At 32.7% G+C, this 20,553-nt stretch overlaps 1 protein-coding gene across 1 annotated transcript in view; it reads right to left on the bottom strand.

The window, feature by feature from the left end:
- Positions 1-2,105: 2,105 nt before the first annotated feature.
- Positions 2,106-20,553, bottom strand: part of LOC140446463 (uncharacterized) — a 63,032-nt gene continuing 44,584 nt past the window's right edge. Inside the window, exons 10-15 of the mRNA XM_072539016.1 lie at positions 19,022-19,057; positions 18,490-18,534; positions 18,098-18,310; positions 15,939-16,142; positions 7,193-7,371; positions 2,106-2,390 (exon numbers count right to left, since the gene is read on the bottom strand). Of these exons, the coding sequence (XP_072395117.1) occupies positions 2,226-2,390; positions 7,193-7,371; positions 15,939-16,142; positions 18,098-18,310; positions 18,490-18,534; positions 19,022-19,057 (842 nt within the window). The 3' untranslated portion in view covers positions 2,106-2,225. The remainder of the gene's footprint in view (positions 2,391-7,192; positions 7,372-15,938; positions 16,143-18,097; positions 18,311-18,489; positions 18,535-19,021; positions 19,058-20,553) is intronic.

The raw sequence follows: 20,553 nt of genomic DNA, 5'->3' as shown, positions 1-20,553 counted from the left end.
TATACAAAACTACTTTTCCATGACGTTGAAAAGAACTATGCCTTGTTTTATTCTCCTCATTACTTCTTGCATGTCTTTACAATTTTCATTGATACCTATTTTCAGATAGTTATAAGAACGTACCTGTTCTAATTGCTCATTAACTAAGACCAATTTTTGCTAGATTATATGTAATAATGTAGAATTATTGAAAAATAAACCGTAAATACCTTTGCTAATTACGAGATAAGTTTCTAAAAAATTGAACTTGGTGATAGAATATTATTGGATAGGGGCTTTTTTTCTTTCAATATGAAAATAGTAGTTCTTTAACAACGTCCCTAATGAGAGAAATCACTTAAGGTCGACGTTCAATACATTTATTGGCCATGCGTTATTGGACCCCAATTAAATATTACCCTACATAACTTATTTGTGACGAAATATATCTAAAACATAAATCTGAACCGTGCCAAATGGTCTAAACCAAAAACATCAAACATAAAAATTGTAGTTGGATATTTGGTGCAATTGAAGACTGTTTTATATATAAAGAAAACTTAAAATAACCGTTTATCTTAATTTGTAAACCTATATTTTAAAAGCCATTAAGTGGAAGAGAAATGTTAGAATCGGAAAATTATAAAAAATGTTTTGTAGGTTTAAATTTTTTGACTTCCTGTATAGAAAAGAAGATTCTAATCATTTCTTTTTACACTTATACGTAAGTATGTGGTTAATTAATTTACAGTACTTTTTCCATTAATTTGCATATGATGCCTTTTTGTAAGCTAGCTGTTTCTATCTATTGCTCTTTTATAATTATTTCCAAAGAAATGGTATATGTGTGATTTTTTATAGTTAATAACATTTATATAAATATCATTTTATTAATATTATTATTCAAAATATTAAAAGTTATATTATATGTTTTACTTTTATTTTACAAATGTCAATATACCTACCTGCGGATAAGTGTAAAATCTTCCTGTTCCCAATATCCATTTATCCCCTTAAATAAGCTAAGTCTGTGGTAAGTATGCCTACATTATTATTTTTAGAGAAAAAGTTACTTTCAATTGTTATAATTTTTTTAATGTCGTCCACACCACTGGGGTTGTAGACGATAACAATGGAAAATACATATTAAAACAAAGAAAGGTTACAATATTAACTACACACTAACATAAAAAGAGCATTGATATAATTTGTGATATATAATAGTGCTACAGGCCTTGTAGGCCCCTGGCTTCTAAAAACTTGGTTATTTCCCTCAATTTTTTTAGATCCCTTGCTTTCTCTCTAGAATTTCCCACGCCTATTTCCGACAAGTCTTGCTTTACTTCTTCCACCCATTTCTTCTTTATGCGTCTTCTTCTGTTTTTCCCCTTTCGCCCTCCTTCGTATTTTAATATTTCGATTCTCTGGCATTCGTATAAAATTGGATCCAAGCCATCTAGCTCTTTGGACTCTTATTTTTGCCGTAATTGCTGGTTTTCCATACATCGTCATTATTTCTTTACTCGTTCGTCTTCTTCAAATATTCTCTGCCATCTTTATTCCTCCGAAGATTTTTCTGAGCACCTTTGAGTGCTCATGATGAGTAAAAGAAAAAATTGCTGACCCCACTCTATCCGTTGTTTTTTATGCGTCTGTGTAGATCTGTCGGAAGCCGCTAAATCTATCCATAATGTCTTTGAAGTGATTTAATAATGGTGGCTGGTGGGGATTCATGTTTATTAAATTTTGATAGATCAGTGCTCACTGGTGGTTTATTTACAATCCATGGAGGAGGAGGGTTTTCGGTAGGATGGTATATTGTTGGGAATGTTATGCTATGTTTATGAAGAAATCGGTTAATTCGTTAATATAAAGTCGGATCGAATTGAGATGAGTAGTGGCTAAAACGATTGTTATGGATGTTATGGTAGACTGGGATATCTGGAGAGGATAGAACTTTACAAGCAAACGACAAACTTCTTAAAAAATCTTCTAAATTCTAGGGGGGTTTGCTCTAACTCACTACATATACTTAGTATGGGGCTTGTTAGAAAGGCCCATTCTATCGTTTATATATCGTTTAAAGGCCCATATTTATAGTTTATCTAAAGGTATTAAAACAAATGTCATGTAGAAACTATATATATTTTTTATAATTTAGATTGTCTTGTAAAATTAGTCGACACGTTTACATATAAAGAAACACCCCATTAAGATCTATTTTCTATGAATTAAATTAAACATCTTTATAATACAGCAGATACTCCTGGATAGCCTCTGGTGTTCAATCCTGTAACTCTGTAAGTTCCTCCATGTTCTGGCGGATAAAGTACTTCTCCATCAGTAGTAAATGTTCCTGATGTTACATACAGCTCATCAAGGTTAGGTCCACCAAACGCTACAGATGAAATCTAAATACAAAAACTATTTTAACTATTTTACAGATAAATTTTGCTACATTTAATTAATAGATGTGTGTCACACTTTTTGTCGATTCTTTTGTGCTTCCTATTGTAAAGGATGGAATTAAACCCAATCAACGTCTTTCTAGTACAGTTTACTCTAGAATTTTAAAGTTTTTTTGTCATTCATCATCATCATTTAACCCGGATCTATCCACTGCTGGATATAGGTCTCCCTCAGTCTTTTCCATGTATTTCTGTTTTGTGCTGTTTGCATCCAATTTTTGTCGATCCGTTTTATGTCATCAGACCATCTTGTTGGTGGACGACCTCTACTTCGATGTGCTTCTTGTCTCGATCTCCACTGTTTTATTCGCTGTGTCCATCTGTTATCCGACATTCTAGCTATGTGCCCCGCCCAGTTCCACTTAATGGTCATAATTCTTTCTATGACATCTGTCACTCCTGTTCTCCGTATTATTTCCTTGTTCGTGATCCGATCCCTACGAGAAATGCCTAACATCGATCGTTCCATGGCTCTTTGGGTAACACAAATTTTATTTCTTACTTTCTTGGTTAGTGTTAATGTCTCTGCACCATATGTAAGTACTGGCAACACGCACTGATTAAAGACTCTTCTTTTAAGACACATAGGCAGTTCTGATTTAAGAACATAGCTTAGCTTGCCGACTGCCACCCAAGTGAGTCCTATGCGGCGGCTTAGTTCGCACGTTTGATTATCTCTTCCTATGCGTATCTCATGTCCTAAGTACTTATATGAGGTGGTTTCTTCAATATGCATGCCATTTACTGAAATCATTTCGCTTAACACAAGATTTGTCATGATTTGTGTTTTTGTGTGGTTGATTTTTAATCCTAGTTGTAGGGAGGCTAGGTATAGTTTCTCCAGTTGCGATACTGCATCATCGATTCTGTCAGCAAAAAGGACAATATCGTCAGCAAACCTCAAATGACTAAGCATTTCTCCATTGACATTAATTCCTTTTTCACTCAGATTTGCGTTCAAACATATGCTCTAATAATGTTGTAAACAATTTTGGCGAAATTGTGTCTCCCTGTCGCACTCCCCGTTTTATTTTAAATACGTTGGTCTTTTTATCTGCCAGTTTCACACTTGCTGTCCCATTTTGATAGATGTATTTTATCATGTTTATATAGCGATGGTCTATACGGCACTCTGTTAAGGCTTTTAACATCTTTTGATGACTTATTGTGTCGAAAGCTTTTTCGTAGTCAACAAATACCATGACTAATGGCTTGTTATATTCAACATTCTTTTCTATTAAGTTCTTAATTACTTGTAAATGATCATTCGTGCCATATCCTGCTCTAAAACCTGCTTGCTCTCTTGGCTGATAGAAATCCAACTTACTTCCTAGCCTGTTGGTAATAACTCTTGTAAATAGCTTATATACTTGTGACAACAAGCTAATGGGGCGGTAGTTTCTAAGGTCGCTGGTATCTCCCTTCTTATGAAGTAAGATTATTTCCGCGTTGTTCCACTGCGTCGGTGTTATCGCTTCGCACAGACATTTATTGAACAGTTTAGCAAGTGTCAGTAAGAGCTTATTTCCTCCTAGTTTTAGGCTTTCGATTTTTCGGTTTTTAAAGTTTTTTTGTCATTACATATATATATACATATATATATATATATATATATATATATATATAATTATATATATATATATATATATATATATATATATATATATATATATATATATATATATATATATATCTCGAGGCGATCACAAAATCGAGCGGTTGTTGGTCCAAGAAAGGCCTCAGAGTTAGCGCCAACGCGGTATTACAAAAAAGCTTCTGAAGAAACAGTATGCTAAAGCTGAACATATAACAGTTGACCCTTACCAATGGAGAAATATCATTAATAAAACTGTCAGAGCTGCTGAAGTTCAATGATAAACCACAACACATCTGTCAATATGTTAATGACTATGATGATGATGGTTGTAATAAACTATGGTCTTTTTATTATGTTTTTCGGTTGTTCCGGAAGTGACGTTTAACTTTATGATACTCCTGTATCTTACATGTGACCTGCTAAGATTTTTGTTGTGTAGCAAATTGTTAAATACTTCTTTTTTATCCAAAATATTTCCTCATTTGTGTTGCTCTGCGTGTTTTTTTTATTGACTACGAAAGGACTTTTCAACATCTACGTAGACAAAATTTCAGTTTCCCTGAGAATCAAATATTTCGACACATTCATATTTGACATCATCCATTTATCGACTTTTTTATATGTAATACGTTTTGTTTACATATTTATATTAATTGCCTTAGAGGAAAAGAGGGTACAGAGAGACAGAGGGAACAGTGAGACATTTGCCACTATTTGGTAAATTGAATTTCGATTGTTAGCACCACTAAAAAAAAACTCAAGTTGGCGGTATGACCATGACATTGATCTTTTAGAAGCAGTGACACTTTGAAGCATTTTGTTCTTAGTTGATGTCAAGTGTTCATTCATTGTAAAAGTAATTGTTTTGCTCGCAATTTTAAAGTTTGTATGAAAAACACTATTAACAATAAAATTGTGGTGTTGATAGTAACCGATAGTTACGTATTTAAGGTAAGTCTAAAACATGTTATTTTCTTACGCATTAGTTTCAGAAAAATTTTAGTCGTTTAACTGAAAAAATTGTGATTCAGATATGTAAAAAAATACAAAGAAGACACTACTTGTAGGATGAGTCCTAACTACAAAGTTAAACAAATTTTTTCGTCACAGAAAAAGTTCTTGTTCAATTGTGACTTGCTTAAAGATGTTTTATGGGCTAACTGTAACCGACTGTCGCAAGTTAACCTATGTTTTGGCCAAAGCTAGTAATATTAACCGGACAATTGAGAACAGTCAGGCCAAGCATCAATAAGTTGGTACAAAGTATTTCGAAAACGGCATCCAAATTTGAGCCTACGAACCCCCGAAGGTTGTAGTTTAGCTAGGGCAGCAGAATTTAATCCTGCTAATGTAGAATTATTTTTTGAAAAACTAGAAAATGTTTTAAGAGGACGCAAAAATTTCTCAAATGGTCTGAGAATTTATAACCTGGATGAAACGGGGACTTTGATAGTCGCAAACAGTTCAGCTAAGGTTCTAGTCCAAAAGGGCGTCAAGCAAGTTTCGATGATTAAAAGTGGCGAACAAGGAACATTAGTTACAACGTGCTGCATCGTAAACACCTGTGGTAGTGCAGTGCCACCTGTGGTGGTATTTCCAGGGGTACATTTTAAAAGTCGATGGTAGTAGCTCCTCCAGGCACCTTAGGACTAGCTACGAAAGCCGAATGGATGAACACGCAGTGCTTTATAGAAGTATTGAAGCATTTTATCAAACACACCTTAAGTTCAAAAGAAAAACCTTCGCTCTTAATAATGGACAATCATGAGAGTCACATCTCAATAGAAGGAATTAATTTGTGCAAAGAGAATGGTGTTACAATCCTGACAGTTCCTCCTCATTGTACACACAAATTACAGCCGCTTGATGTAGGTCTTCTAATACCTTTTCATACCTTTTACAATGACCCCTTACGTTCGTGGCATAAAGCTAATCCATTAACACCAGCAACTATATATCATGTGGCATCAATTGTTGGAGTGGCCTATTCCCGAGCAACGACCCCTGTAAACATAACTGCAGCTTTTAAGAAGACAGGCATTTTTTCATTTGATCGGCATGTCTTTAACGAAGGAGATTTTCTGGCGAGTCATATGATGGATAGACCACCTCCCCCAGAATCGTTGGAAGAATTACCGTCTACTTCTACTAGTGAAATTAAGCTTCCTCAACTTGACGAACAAAGGAAAAAGTCACCAGAAAAAGATATGAAACTACAATTTGTGAGTCCTGTGGAAATACGAGGATATCCAAAGAAAGCCAACGTACCAGCAATACGCAAAACAAGAAGAAAGAGAAAGACTATAATCGCTACAGATACACCAGAGAAAGACGAGCTACAAAAAATTAGAATAAAGAAGACGGCGATTGAAACTGTTAAGGTAAATATATTGTCAAAGGTTAATGATTCCAAACAGGAAAAAATTATATAATCTGATGAATCTTCTTCTTCAAAATTTTCAGTTCACGATTCAGATAGGTCAATTCAGATGATGACGAAGAAGATTTTACCAATTTAGCAGTTGACCCAGTCATAGTTTCAAGGATTTAAGTCAAAGATTTCATATTGGGCTGACTTGATTATGATGCCAAAAATAAAACAGAGAAAAAGTATTTTGTGGGGTAAGTTGTAGAACACAATATTATGGCTGTCGAAGTTAACTTTATGAGAAAAAGTTCAAAAAACAATAAATGTTTTGTATTTCCTAATGTCACGGACATTTGTATTATTTCTGCAGATCAAATTGTAAGAATATTAAAAGAACCGCATGTTACCAGAGGGCGTCATTTTTTTGTTAATTTAGTAACTGATACTATTTCTTAAAGTACATATGTATGAGTGATCCAAAATATGTTTTTCTTCTCTGTTTGTAACAATTCTTAAAAAACAGCAATACATTTCGATTTAAGAAGACTGTCTATTAGTTTGAACAATAATAAATCAAAAAGATATTGTTGTGTCACTGTTCCCCCATGGAAGGGTATAGTGAGACAATTGCACCTATTATTTTGTTTGTATTATGTATGTATTACCAATTAACCTAGTCATGCCTTTTCGCCATACTTTAGTAAATAAAAACATTTTAAAAAGAAAAAAAAATAAAAAGACCTAAATTTTTTCGTCTCAATGTACCCACGTTTCCCCTACCTGTTTTGCTGGAATAGGAATTGTGGCCAAGAGGGTTTCTGGTTGCCTTGGATCAATTTTTATCACTCGATACCCACTAAAAACAGCTACCCACAGGTTACCATCAACATCTATAGTCAAACCATCAGGAAATCCTTCTATGTTGTGGTTGGTTAGATTGAAAATGGTCTGTCCATTGTCTAAAAATACAAGTCACATAAATAAAAATGGAGTATTTCCTCAAAGTATAAAATAAAAGCAAAATCAAATTCTTCGAAGCAAAAGATCAACAAAAGTGGTTAATATTGATATTACTTCATAAATCAGTTTATATTTTAATGGGAATAAGCCACAATTAAAGGTTAAAATACGTTTATTGACGTTTCAATTTCAGAAGTGGAAATTGAAACGTCAATAAACGTATTTTAACCTTTAATTGTGGCTTATTCCCATTTAAATATAAATTAATTTAAAATGCCACAAGAAAATAGCTTCAGAACAATATTCATAAATCAGGTTCCAAATATCATAGGATGAAGTGTATGCATTGACAACCTCCAAAACCAACATCGTTTCAACATTTGACAAAGTACCTAATGCTGAACTTATTTTTTATTATGGGGATGAATTTTAATTTAATTTTAAAGAAACATTAATGCTGAGTGATATTGAGTTAAGTTAGGGCATAATATCTCTCCTGGTGCCCTGCTATCACCAGATTCCCATTTTTCATCCTACACAATCATCGAAAAAACCGCACCCACACGAACCACCAAAGATATTCAACTGCCTGCCTTTTTTAGCGTGGTCACCACCTCTCTCACGTCGTCTCCCTCTCTCTCACACTCTCTCTCACCCTCTTTATCATATTTCGGGCTGCGACAGTTCGAACCTCATCGAGATGATACTTACCCATTTTTGAATTCAGTTGCGTGTTCCCTTACCACTCGTTCTTTTGAAGGGACCCCCCCCCCCTGATAAATTAGTGGATTCCTGTTCACCACCACGGTTCTACAGTTATACTATGTTTTAAACTTCTCTCATCCTCACAACGAAATCGCTGTCCTGCACCGCCTCCAACATAACTAGATCGTCTGCTAATGCAAAAGTGGTAATACCCTCCCGCGAGTTATAGTCGTTGACCCCATAAGCCAATACCCTAAATCCGATGCATCAGCACCTGAACTATGATCGACCTGAATATAAAAGTGCAACTTGCGAATTATTGTTTTATTTTTCAATGTGTAATGTATTTCATTTTAATTAATTATTATTCAGTCTGATTTGAAATTTTGTACAGTGAAGTCTGATTTAAATATTGTAACTTTTAAGAACGCAATAAAGTTCTCTCGCATTTGTAAATTAAATAATTATTTTTTAAAAATCGTCCCTGAAGGGCAGAAACTATCAGTGGCGCAGTCTTAGTGGATTTTTCGTAGATTTCCATTGCGGATATTCGTGAGTTTTAACTCTTTGACAAAAAAGAACCGGTTTCCGTTTTTCATAAACTTTTCGAACTGTCAGTGATTTTGGGCTCCATCAGGACATCCAGAATTTCCAGGGACATCAGAATAAACAAGCAGAAGTACATAAATGTGGTAAGCTAATAATTTTTATTCATATTCAGACTCCTCTTTGCCTATTAAATCCTTTTGTGAAAATAATAGTCAAGAGTACGTAGTATTTACTTATTATTTTTGATTGATAAGAATATAATTAAGAATGAAAAGTATTAAATAAAAATAAAATGACTTCACCAAGTACTTCAAATGCTACTATTATTGTACCTAAGTTAGATATCGCAAATTTAGCCATTATTCCTCGTTTTGATGGCAATATCAATAAACTTTATAGATTTATAAATGCTACCGAATCAATCTTACAACATTATTTTGATACAACTAATCCTAATAGCTTTCAAAATTGTTTATTATTGAACGGTATATTAAATAAATTAGAAGGAAGAGCTGAAGAAATAATTGCGATTAGCGGCAATACTGATTGGGATGGTATAAAAAATACATTAATTTTAAATTTTGCTGATCAAAGAGACGAAAATTGTCTAAATCAGGATCTAGTTAATCTTAAACAAAAGCCAAACGAATCACCTTATCAATTTCATGAAAAGGTGCAAGATTTATTAAATTCTATTTGTAACTATATAGATTTACACCATCTTGGTCAGGAACGTACATACAAACGAGATTTCTTTAACAAACAAGCATTAAAAACATTTTTAGCAGGTTTAAGAGAACCTTTAGGGCCCATAATTCGGGCAATGAGACCACAATCTATCGAGCAAGCTATACAATTCATTAAAGAAGAAGATAATATTAAATACTATCAAAAAAGTCAAAATTTTAATACTAATAATATTAATAATAATAGTAACAAATATTCTAGAAACCCAAACTATAATTTTCATTTACATTCCCAAATAAATTCTCGCAATAATAGACATTTTCAATCTTCACAATCACATCAGTATCAAAGAAACACTCCCCAAAACTATCAGTATAATGTCCAAAATTCTAATAGGACAACTCAAAATGTTTGGCGACCAAATCCAAATTTTGTTCCCAACAGACCCACTAACATGAGTACATCTACTAGAAACAGTATTCCCCAGTTCAGAAATAGCTTTCAAAACTCTAACAAGCCAGCTCAGAACGCTTGGCGATAAAATCCCAATTTTGCTCCAAACACATCTACTCCTATGAGTACAACTACTAGAAATAGTACTCTCCAATTCAGGAATAATTTCCACAACCCTATAAATCCAAATCAAAATTTTACATTCGAAGAACTATATAATACTGAATACGAATCGATTAATAATAGTGATTACCAAAATACTCCTCAGACTTCTCATCAACAAACTTATGATATTGTTAACGAAGAGCATCATCAAAATTTTCAAGACGGCATCTTTCAAAACCAACCGACTTAATAGAATTAAATTTTTCCACAAATAAAAGAGAACTGCCATATATTCAGATTCATGATCCTCCATTAAAGTTACTGGTAGATACAGGTTCCTCTAAATCTTTTTTAAACCCCGAAAAAGCTAACCTTTTCTACAAAAATTATATCTTTTATGAACCCTTTGTTGTTTCCGCAGTATTTCAAAGTACAAAGAAGGACTTTTGTGCAGAAATCCCCATTTTTTCAGAATTTAATCAGGAAGGTAAAATTAAGTTCCATCTTTTTGATTTTCATAGAAGTTTCGATGGTCTTTTAGGACTAGATAATATAAAATATCTTAATGCGAAGTTAGATTTCGTAAATTCTCATTTAACTACTCCATATTCTAGTATACCTATAACGTATTATAAATCTGACCTAAAAATAATCTTTAAACAAAAATTGGACCCCTTATCTTGTAGTGTAGCTAAAATTCCAGTTTCTCAAAAATCAGGATGTATATTTATCCCTGACCAAACTATTCAAAAATGTGAAATCCCTGCATGTCTCTCGAACGGAATAGACGGTTTTGCTCTAGTCGAAATCTATAACCGAACCCAAGATGAAATTTTTGTCACCTTAGATGCTCCAATTGATACTGTTCCTTTTGACGAAAATTGTCATGAATTATTCCATGCAGACATAGTGCCTGCAGACGAAATCGAAAAATTTAATATTGAAAATTTAATCCGTACATCTCATATGAACTCTGAAGAAAAACAAAATATTCTAAAAATTTGTAATAAATATTCTAATCTTTTTCATAGCGAGGATAAACCTCTTACATTTACAAATAGAGTTAAGAATTTTATAAAAACTAAGGATGAACTACCTATTTATAGTAAATCGTATAGATACCCCTTTGTTCATAAACCAGAAGTAAATAGTCAAATAAACAAAATGTTAGAATAAGGAATTATTAGACCAAGCAACTCACCTTGGTCCTCGCCTATCTGGGTAGTACCCAAAAAAGCAGATGCATCAGGAAAAAAGAAATGGAGAATTGTCGTAGATTATAGGAAACTGAACGAGAAAACAATTCCAGACATTACCAAATATTATCGATACACTTGAAAAATTAGACAGATGTAACTATTTTAGTACAGACGATATTCTCAAGACAGCTTTCAATGTTGAGAATGGACATTATGAATATGTTCGTATGCCATTTGGACTCAAGAATGCCCCTGCAACTTTTCAGAGAGTTATGGACGATATTCTGCGAGGTCTTCAAGATGACATCTGTCTTGTTTACTTAGACGATATAATTATTTTTTCTACCTCACTACAAGATCATACCTATTGTAAATTTAGAAAAAGTTTTTAAACGTTTACAAGCCAATAATTTTAAAATACAACTAGATAAGTGTGAATTTCTAAGAAAAGAAGTAGCCTATCTTGGTCATATTGTAACTACAGAAGGTGTAAAACCAAACCCAGATAAAATTAATGCAATTGTGAAATATCCAATTCCTAAAACAGCACGCGAAATAAAAGGATTTTTAGGATTGCTAGGATATTACAGGAGATTTATAAAAGATTTTGCCAGATTAACTAAACCATTAACGAAATGTTTAAAAAAGGATGCTAAGATAGAACACACTCCAGAATTTGTAAAATGTTTCGAAGATTGCAAAAATTTATTAATTAATGAACCTATACTTCAGTATCCAGATTTTGATAAAGATTTTATATTAACTACTGATGCAAGTAATGTAGCAGTAGGAGCCGTATTATCTCAACTGGTAAATGGTCAAGACAAACCAGTAGCTTATGCATCGAGAACATTAAACGAGTCCGAACAAAATTACAGTGTTATAGAAAAAGAACTTCTTGCAATAGTATGGGCAACTAAGTATTTTAGACCTTATCTATTTGGAAGACAATTTAAAATTATGACAGACCATGAACCTTTACAGTGGCTTATGTCTCTAAAAGAACCAAATTCACGATTAGTGAGATGGCGTTTAAAATTAGAGGAATTTGATTACATAATCGAATACAAGAAAGCAAGTTGCAATGCAAATGCAGACTCCCTATCTAGAATAGAGATTCATTGTAATGAATTTTTAAAATACATGGAAGAACAAAATAAGACTCCGACAAGGAACGATGATGATAGCGTTTCGATGGCTGTAAATATCGACGACGACATTAACGAAGAAAATTTAGAACAAGGAAATGACCAAGATAACGACATTGAAGATAACGAAGATGATGGAGAAACTGTACATACTAGTATAGAAGATCCAATACTAGGAATGCTCATTTCTGATAAACATCTCAATGTTTTTGATCACCAAATTGTAATTGATTTTGTTTTACACTCAGCTGCCAAACCAAAAATTGAAAAAATATTTCCCAACAGGAAAAGTCTTTATATCCAAATTTCAAAAAATAATATTGTACAAGAAACTATTAATATATTTAAAAATTACATTGACCCAAAATACAAATATGCTGTGTACTTCAAAGAAGACACCTTTATACCAGAAATATTAGAAACGTTAAAAAACACATTTAAAAATTCTGCCTACAAGTTAATAAAATGTAACAGCATCTTAAAAGATTTAGTAGACAAAGATGAACAGCACGAAAAAATAAGGATATTTCATGAAGGAAAAACCAATCACCGAGGTATTTTAGAAACAGAAACTAGAATCAAACGTACCTACTATTGGCCAGGAATAAAACAAGATGTAACAGATTTTATAAATAATTGTAACATTTGCCAAGTAAATAAATATGATCGTAATCCGTCAAATCAAAAATTAATGATTACACCCACAGCTACAAAACCGTTTGAAATAATATTTGCAGACACTTTTCAAAGTCAAGGCCAAAAGTTTCTTACTATAATAGACACATTTTCTAAATACGGTCAAGCATACCCACTTTCAGCTTTGACAAGTACTGAAATTGTAAGAGCTTTTCTAACTTTCATGACACATCATGGAATTCCTGATATCGTAACTATGTACGGAGGCACAGAATTAAAAAACTCTGTTGTACAAGAATTCTTCGACATACATAAAGTAAAAACTCATTATGTTACTACAAATAGTACCCAATCTAAAGGATCTATAGAGAGATTTCATTCTACTCTAATAGAACACCTACGAATATTTAGAAGTAAATCAGATGGAAAAATTGATATCTTAAATCAAATGCCTTATGCTATTTTAGGATATAATAACTCAATATATTCCGTAACTCAACAAAAGCCTATAGATATTATAAATGGACACATTAACACTAAAGAGATATTTGATATGAACATAGACCAAAAATTGATTAATAATTATATGCAAAAACATAGAGATATGACCAAAGAGATCTATAAAGAACTTAATAAAAAATTGACCGAACAAAAAGAAAAAAGTATTGAATATCACAATAAGGATCGACACGAACCACTCACATACGAAGACGACAGTGATGTTTACAGGAAAAACACTACACGTGTACGAAATAAACTTAACCGTAAATTTATGAAAGATAAAGTTGTTAAAGATGCAAAAATCAAAGTTGCTACTCAAAAAAGACTTTTACATAAACAAAACTTAAGACTACCAAAAACTAACCGGAAAAAACTCTTGCAGGTTCCTAATGACAACGATGATGGTCCTGGGCCTTCAACAAGACGAGACTAAAGAAATCACCTTTACAAATCTTAAAGACAATCCCGGTATACTCCCCTATAAATTAGGTACTGCAAAAATTAAATCCAGTACTCACTACTACTCCAGTACTATTCATTATGTCAATTTAGAACAAATTCAAAAAGAAATTAATACCCTAAGGCTTTCCTACCAAAATGTAACAACTGTAATTAAAGACGGCTTTAGTAGTCCTTATTATTCCGAATTAGAAAATTTTGACCGTGTCCTTTTCTTCCAGCTACAACTAGCTGAACAAAAACTCCAATCACTCTTACCTGACCACAGAGCAAAAAGAGGTCTTATAGACGGACTAGGCTCAATTATTAAATGTATTACAGGAAACTTAGATACGGAAGACGCAAAACATTATGATAGCGCACTAGAAGAACTAAAAAGTAACCAAAATAAAATTGTAAATAAACTTAATAAACAAATTTCATTATCGACAGAGATTGTAGAGAATTTTAATAATACTATTTCTCTCATAAAGAGTAATCAAGAAGTAATTTTCTCTGGTTTAGAATCTATTCGTTCAAACCTTAATAAATTTATTTTTAATATTGAAGATTTCCTTATAACTAGAAATATTTTAGATCAATTAAGTATAAGTATAAATATTATATTACAGTTGCTAACAGAAATAGAAAACTCTATAAAATTTGCAAGACTAGGTATTTTAAATAGTAGTATAGTAAAGATTAATGAACTGAAGACAATATTAACTCAAATTATGAAATATCATTCAAGAAACGAACTAATTTATCCGAATATCACATCAGACATAAATAAATATTATAATATCTTAGAAACAGAAGCGTACTACTGTAACTTGACAATTGTTTTCATTGTCCATGTTCCAATAGCTTATCCCGACGAATACTCCTACTATCATTTATACTCGATTCCTACTGTAAATCGAACTACCATAGTACCCCCTAACACCTATCTGATAATGAATGAAAATTTTTACCAATACACATCTGTACCATGCTCCAATCTGAAGCCAAAATTCTTCTGTCCTGAGAATCATCTGAAAAGTAAAAATGAAGAAGACTGTCTATTCCAGCTCCTTAAACTGAAATCTAATCCTACGAGATGCCAAAGAATAGAAGTTCACATTTCAAAAAATATGATCCAAGTAGATGAGTCCCACTATATCGCTATTTTGATAACCAAAACCAAAATCCAAATGAACTGTACTAACACAGACCTTCAACTAATTTCTGGAAATTATCTCATCACAGTTCCTTTTCAATGCCAGTTTAGCACAGAAGATCAAACATTTAGCAATAATCGCCTCATTTCTGAAAGTCAGCCACTATTACTTCCGAATATGAATTCGCCATCCTCATCAAGAAGAGATTCCCGAAGTTCATATCGAAAATGTCCAACTGGACCAGATTCATTTAGTTAAGAAGAAACAAGAAGAAATTAAAACATTGATACTTAAAAACTCAAAAGCTACTAGTCCTTTTAACTTTTGGAACCTATCAATAATATTTTTGATTATAATAATTTTTGCATATTTTGGTATTAAATGTATAAGAAGAACGAATTCGCAAAGAAACGATGATAGTCCCATGGAGAGTGTTCACATCCGAGATGATCCTGAAGAAAACCTACCACAAGCCCAACCTAGGTCATTTTTCAATTCCATGAAAAATTCCAGAAACTAAGGGTGGAGGAGTTATAGTCGTTGACCCCATAAGCCAATACCCTAAATCCGATGCATCAGCACCTGAACTATGCTCGACCTGAATATAAAAGTGCAACTTGCGAATTATTGTTTTATTTTTCAATGTGTAATGTATTTCATTTTAATTAATTATTATTCAGTCTGATTTGAAATTTTGTACAGTGAAGTCTGATTTAAATATTGTAACTTTTAAGAACGCAATAAAGTTCTCTCGCATTTGTAAATTAAATAATTATTTTTTTAAAATCGTCCCTGAAGGGCAGAAACTATCAGTCGGGTCACGCCAGCCTTTATATCTGCCATCACACCATTCTCCATCACAATTTTTCTCTCCGACCGTCAAAAAATCTAAGATCTGATTTTAAACTCTAACAAATTATTTTAATGAAACTGACATAGGTGATTAACAGTAATTTAAATATAACAATAGTGAATAAATACTTACAAATTCTTCCATTTATAATATCATAATCAAACTCATATACAGATCTTGTGAAGGAATCAATATAGTACATCTTTTGTAACTGTTCATTCCATGCCAAACCATTAGAAATTTGTATTTGTCTTAAATGTGGAAGTGCTCTACCATATTCAATTGAAAATAGAGAACCTGCAACGTTTATGTTTGAAGGATCTTCTCCTATAGTACCTAAAATATTTACATAACATAAAGCTGTATTAAAAGAATGGATTTCGACGGCCTTCAGGCCAAGCTTGGACCGGCCATATGAAAAGCATTGAATAAAATATTATTCAAATTTTAAAAGCAAACTTTGGCGCTTTGTTAACCGTTGCATTAAAGGGGGGAGGCAAAATCATTTTAATGTCTCTTTTTAATACATGTGAGAAATCTGGGGAAACTGAAAAGAAGAACCTCTTTTCACATTTAGCGCTTTTTCTTAAAAACTATATTTCAAATTCATTTTGTTTGAGACAAGACTTTGCCTACATAGTATGTCTTTTGCTTAGAGTTAAATGCAACAAGCACATAATTCCCATTATTGGGACAGCGATCAAGATCTTTGAAACTAATTGATTCGGGCTCTTCACCATTAAATCCATCTCATTTTCATCTTGCTCATCAAAATCACTATCTAATACACGCCTTGTTACTTTTTTCTGTTTTGGAGTTTTTTCTTTTAGGATTTCTTCTGGAGATTTAATCAGTTTCATTTTTTCCGGGGTATCCGTAGCTATCGTCGTCTTTCCTTTGCGTTTTTTGTTGCCCTACTCTGAGCTTTAGGATAACTCTTAAAAACTGTTGGACAACAAAGTATCAGTATTACTTGGACCTGGATTTTCTACATCTGAAGATTCATTTATATTTTCAGTAGCAGCTTCAACTGCAACAAGTGGTTTATCTGTCACAAAACTTGACAAAAATTTTCTTCAGTGAAGACATGCCGATTGAATGGAAATATTTCGGTTTTTCGAACCGCTACGTTATAAATTCTAAATGTCTGACTGGGATGGTTCATTATTCATGCATCTACTGCAGCATTATAGAAATTTTAAAATTGTTTTAATAATCCTACGTCCAACAGCTGTAATCTGTTGGTACAGTGTGGCAGTATAGTAAGGATTGTAATGCCATTATTTTTACATAAATCGATTGACTCAATCGATAAATGACTTTGATGATTATCCATTAGCAATAAAGAAGGGTTTTCTCTGGTACTGCCAGTGTGCTTAATAAAATGCTTAACAACTTGTACAAAGTCACTCTGTATTCACCCAACCTGTTTTTGAAGCTAGTCCTAAAGTTCCAGGGCGCCCTATTTATCATAAAATCTTAAAAGTGTACTCTTGGGAATACTAGAGCAGGAGGAACGAGGAATAGCTGCTCCAGATATTATTCTAGCGGATAATACCGAACGTAGTAAGCTCTACCGTAGTAAGCTCTCTAGTTTGTCTCAGTGTTCCGACGATCTCACTGTACCTACCTCCTCCTAATGAGGACTAAACTAAATGATTTAGTTCAAGGCCCAGTCACGTGAAGTGCTAGAAACTCTCCCCCTACTTTTTTTTATAGGAGGTATTGAGAGATATGTGTTATGTATATATACTATGTATACAATATTACTATTATATAATGATATACAACAAATCTTAAACATTAATTATATGATAAACTCGGTTCGCTAATCCCAGTCCGAACTGTCTAGTGAATTTAGTAATTATTTTTTTGCGAAGTTAGTTACTTTGACAGACTAAAAGTGGCTGGAAATTACTATACAACCAAGCACCCGTACTCATAGCCAATATTAATAGTAAACAAACTAAATAGTAAATAAAATAGAACTTTGCAAATTACCGACAATCAATATTTATTTATCTGCACCATATAATAAATAGTTATGTTAAATTATAACAACTAAATATATATTTTTTAAATATATACTACCCAAAATTTGATGGATTTAGTATACACTTCGACTATTTAGAATAATTCTTCTTTTTTTAAAGAAAGAAGTCTGTAATAGCAGGATACTTGAGCTATTAATACTGAGAAGTAGGAATTGTTGTGTTGTAGGTTTCCGACAATGAATCTGTCAAAATTTGTCCGAGCTAAGCGAATGGAGTTTAGATCATTTATTGTCTTACCTGCCCATATTCTTCCAGAAGGATCGCATTTACCATCGTTAAATCTGTTGTTAATTAATTCTGTTTCAGTGTCAACTTCTATAATTTTCTCAACGTTAGTTACTATGTCACTCACTCCATCCCATGTAACTACAACTAGTGTCCGATTAATACTAACAACAAATCTATCCTTTTGTCCTCTAACGGGGAGAATTAGCGAAATCAAATTTTTTCCTAAAAAATAAAAAATGTCTATACTCACCAATACTAACAAATTACTAAGAAATATCTATTAGCTCTAGAAACACGAAATTGAAAGTTGCTACAAATAAAACCTTACCTTACATGTAGGAAATATTTATCAATCTAAAGAAAAATATATTTCTGAAATTGGTAAAATGTTTAATTCCTACCTAAACGCTTTGGCTCTTGGGTCAGCCTATCACCAGTAAGACTATCTGAAACGAATCCCAAAATAAGTAATATGTTAAAACTATTTGTTGGTTGTATCATAATCTGTCAAAACGCTTCCACGTTTTAATTTATTTATTTTCTCTTTATTTCACCCCGGTTTGGAATTCAACTTTTGTTCAAACTAATCCCCAAAACCGTTATTTCATATAAGTAGTTTTTTTCAAGTAACATTTATAATTTCGACCGTTTTTTTTTATATCTTTCGCATGTTTTGAGACAAAAAATCTATCAGTATCCTGAGCTACATTATATGTAGTAGTTCGGTTCACTGTTATGTTACGGTATGGTAGTAAATTGTAGTCTATTTAGACTGATACTGAAGGATTATAAAATGGTAGAAGCAAAATATAAGACAACAAATTTTGTTCTGTACAATATTTCAAATATTTGAGATAGGTATAATACAGTTGCAATAATAGTAAAACGATTTGGAAATAAATTATTTCCTTATTGTAATACACAGGTACTCACTTCTGTAATCTGCTTCTGTTAGAACTGTGAATGTATCTGAAAAAATTGAAAATGTTATGAAATATGTAAAATAGATCTAATAAAAAATGCCCACAATACTTACAATAAATTTTTTGAACTAACGTGTACTCTAAAGGTCTTACTTATGGTTGACAAGTATGGGCTTTTACAAAGGCAAATGTTAACATGATAAAGAAAACTCTTCTTATGGGTGACTTTAATGCACGAATCGGAAATGAAATAGTTCTAGGAGCAAAACAAAGATTTAATGAAAACCATGTCAAAGCAAATGGAGAACTCATGGCTAATCTCTGTGCTTTTAACGAACTGAGAATCAATAATACATTTTTTGACCATAAGCTCCATTATAAATATTCATTTGAAAACTCCAGGGGGCACAAATATATGATTGATTTTATAGTCACTAATAGAAAAATCCACCCAAAGCAGATTCGAGATATCCGAACTTTAAACTCAGCAGACGCAGGGAGTGAACACAAACTAGTACTAGCGAAAATAAGAATGAAAATAACACCAAAACATTTTCTACAGGAAATCACCGAGGAAAAATTCAATGTAGAATCACTGTGGAACGACTCTACAAGAAAAATGTACGAAAGGAGGCTAGCGCAGAAGATACAGCTGAAACAAATAGACGAGATCGAAGATATAAACGCAAGCTGGGAGGAAATTAAAAAGAACATTGAAGAAGCAGCAACAGAAGCTCTAGGAAAACGCAAAGTCATACTGAACAAAGGAAACATCAAATACTCCAGAATCCCGAGACACCTATAGAAGAATACGAAATGAAACAAAGCAGCTGGTAGGAAGAACAAAAAATGAACACTGGGAACAGTTCACAAAAAGAATGGAAAGCAACTTTTGGGTAAACAAAAACAAATATGGAGATTCATAAGAAACCAACCGAAAGAAATGGCAGAATTGAAGGAATACAATACTATACCAGCAAACGAACGAGAAAGATACTTGACGGAACTTTTTAAAGGAATGGAAAATAATAATCAACACAATAACGTACCTGAATTAAGACACGAAATAGAAATCAGTTTTCAGGAAGTAAAGATAGCCATAACTCAAAAATAGAAAGTCACCAGGACCAGACGTATAACCAACGAGCTTCTAAAACACGGAGGAGAAAGTATAACTTTAGAGATGACAAAACTTTACAAAAACTAATATTGTACTGCAAGATACCAGACGCATGAAGAAACAGCATAATACCAATTTTCAAGAAAGGAGATAAAGAAAACCCCAATAATTATAGAGGTATATCTATGTTTTATAGACCTGCCAAAGGGTTTCGATCCTACCATACCACCTACTGTATAAAAGAAACATACCAATCAATATTATACAAACCATCGAAAACATCTACTTCCATAATCGAATACAGGCAAAGATAAATGGAAAACTAACACAGTGTATACTAGTACAATGCGGAGTCAGACAGGATGACTCGTTAAGCCCACTTCTCTTTAATATAAAGGTCATGGTTACAGAATGGAGAACAA

The sequence above is a fragment of the Diabrotica undecimpunctata genome, chromosome 7, assembly GCF_040954645.1.
Source record: "Diabrotica undecimpunctata isolate CICGRU chromosome 7, icDiaUnde3, whole genome shotgun sequence".
Lineage (NCBI taxonomy): Eukaryota > Metazoa > Arthropoda > Insecta > Coleoptera > Chrysomelidae > Diabrotica > Diabrotica undecimpunctata.
Note: the sequence above shows the minus strand (reverse complement) of the source record. Positions and strands in the feature narration are given on the sequence as shown.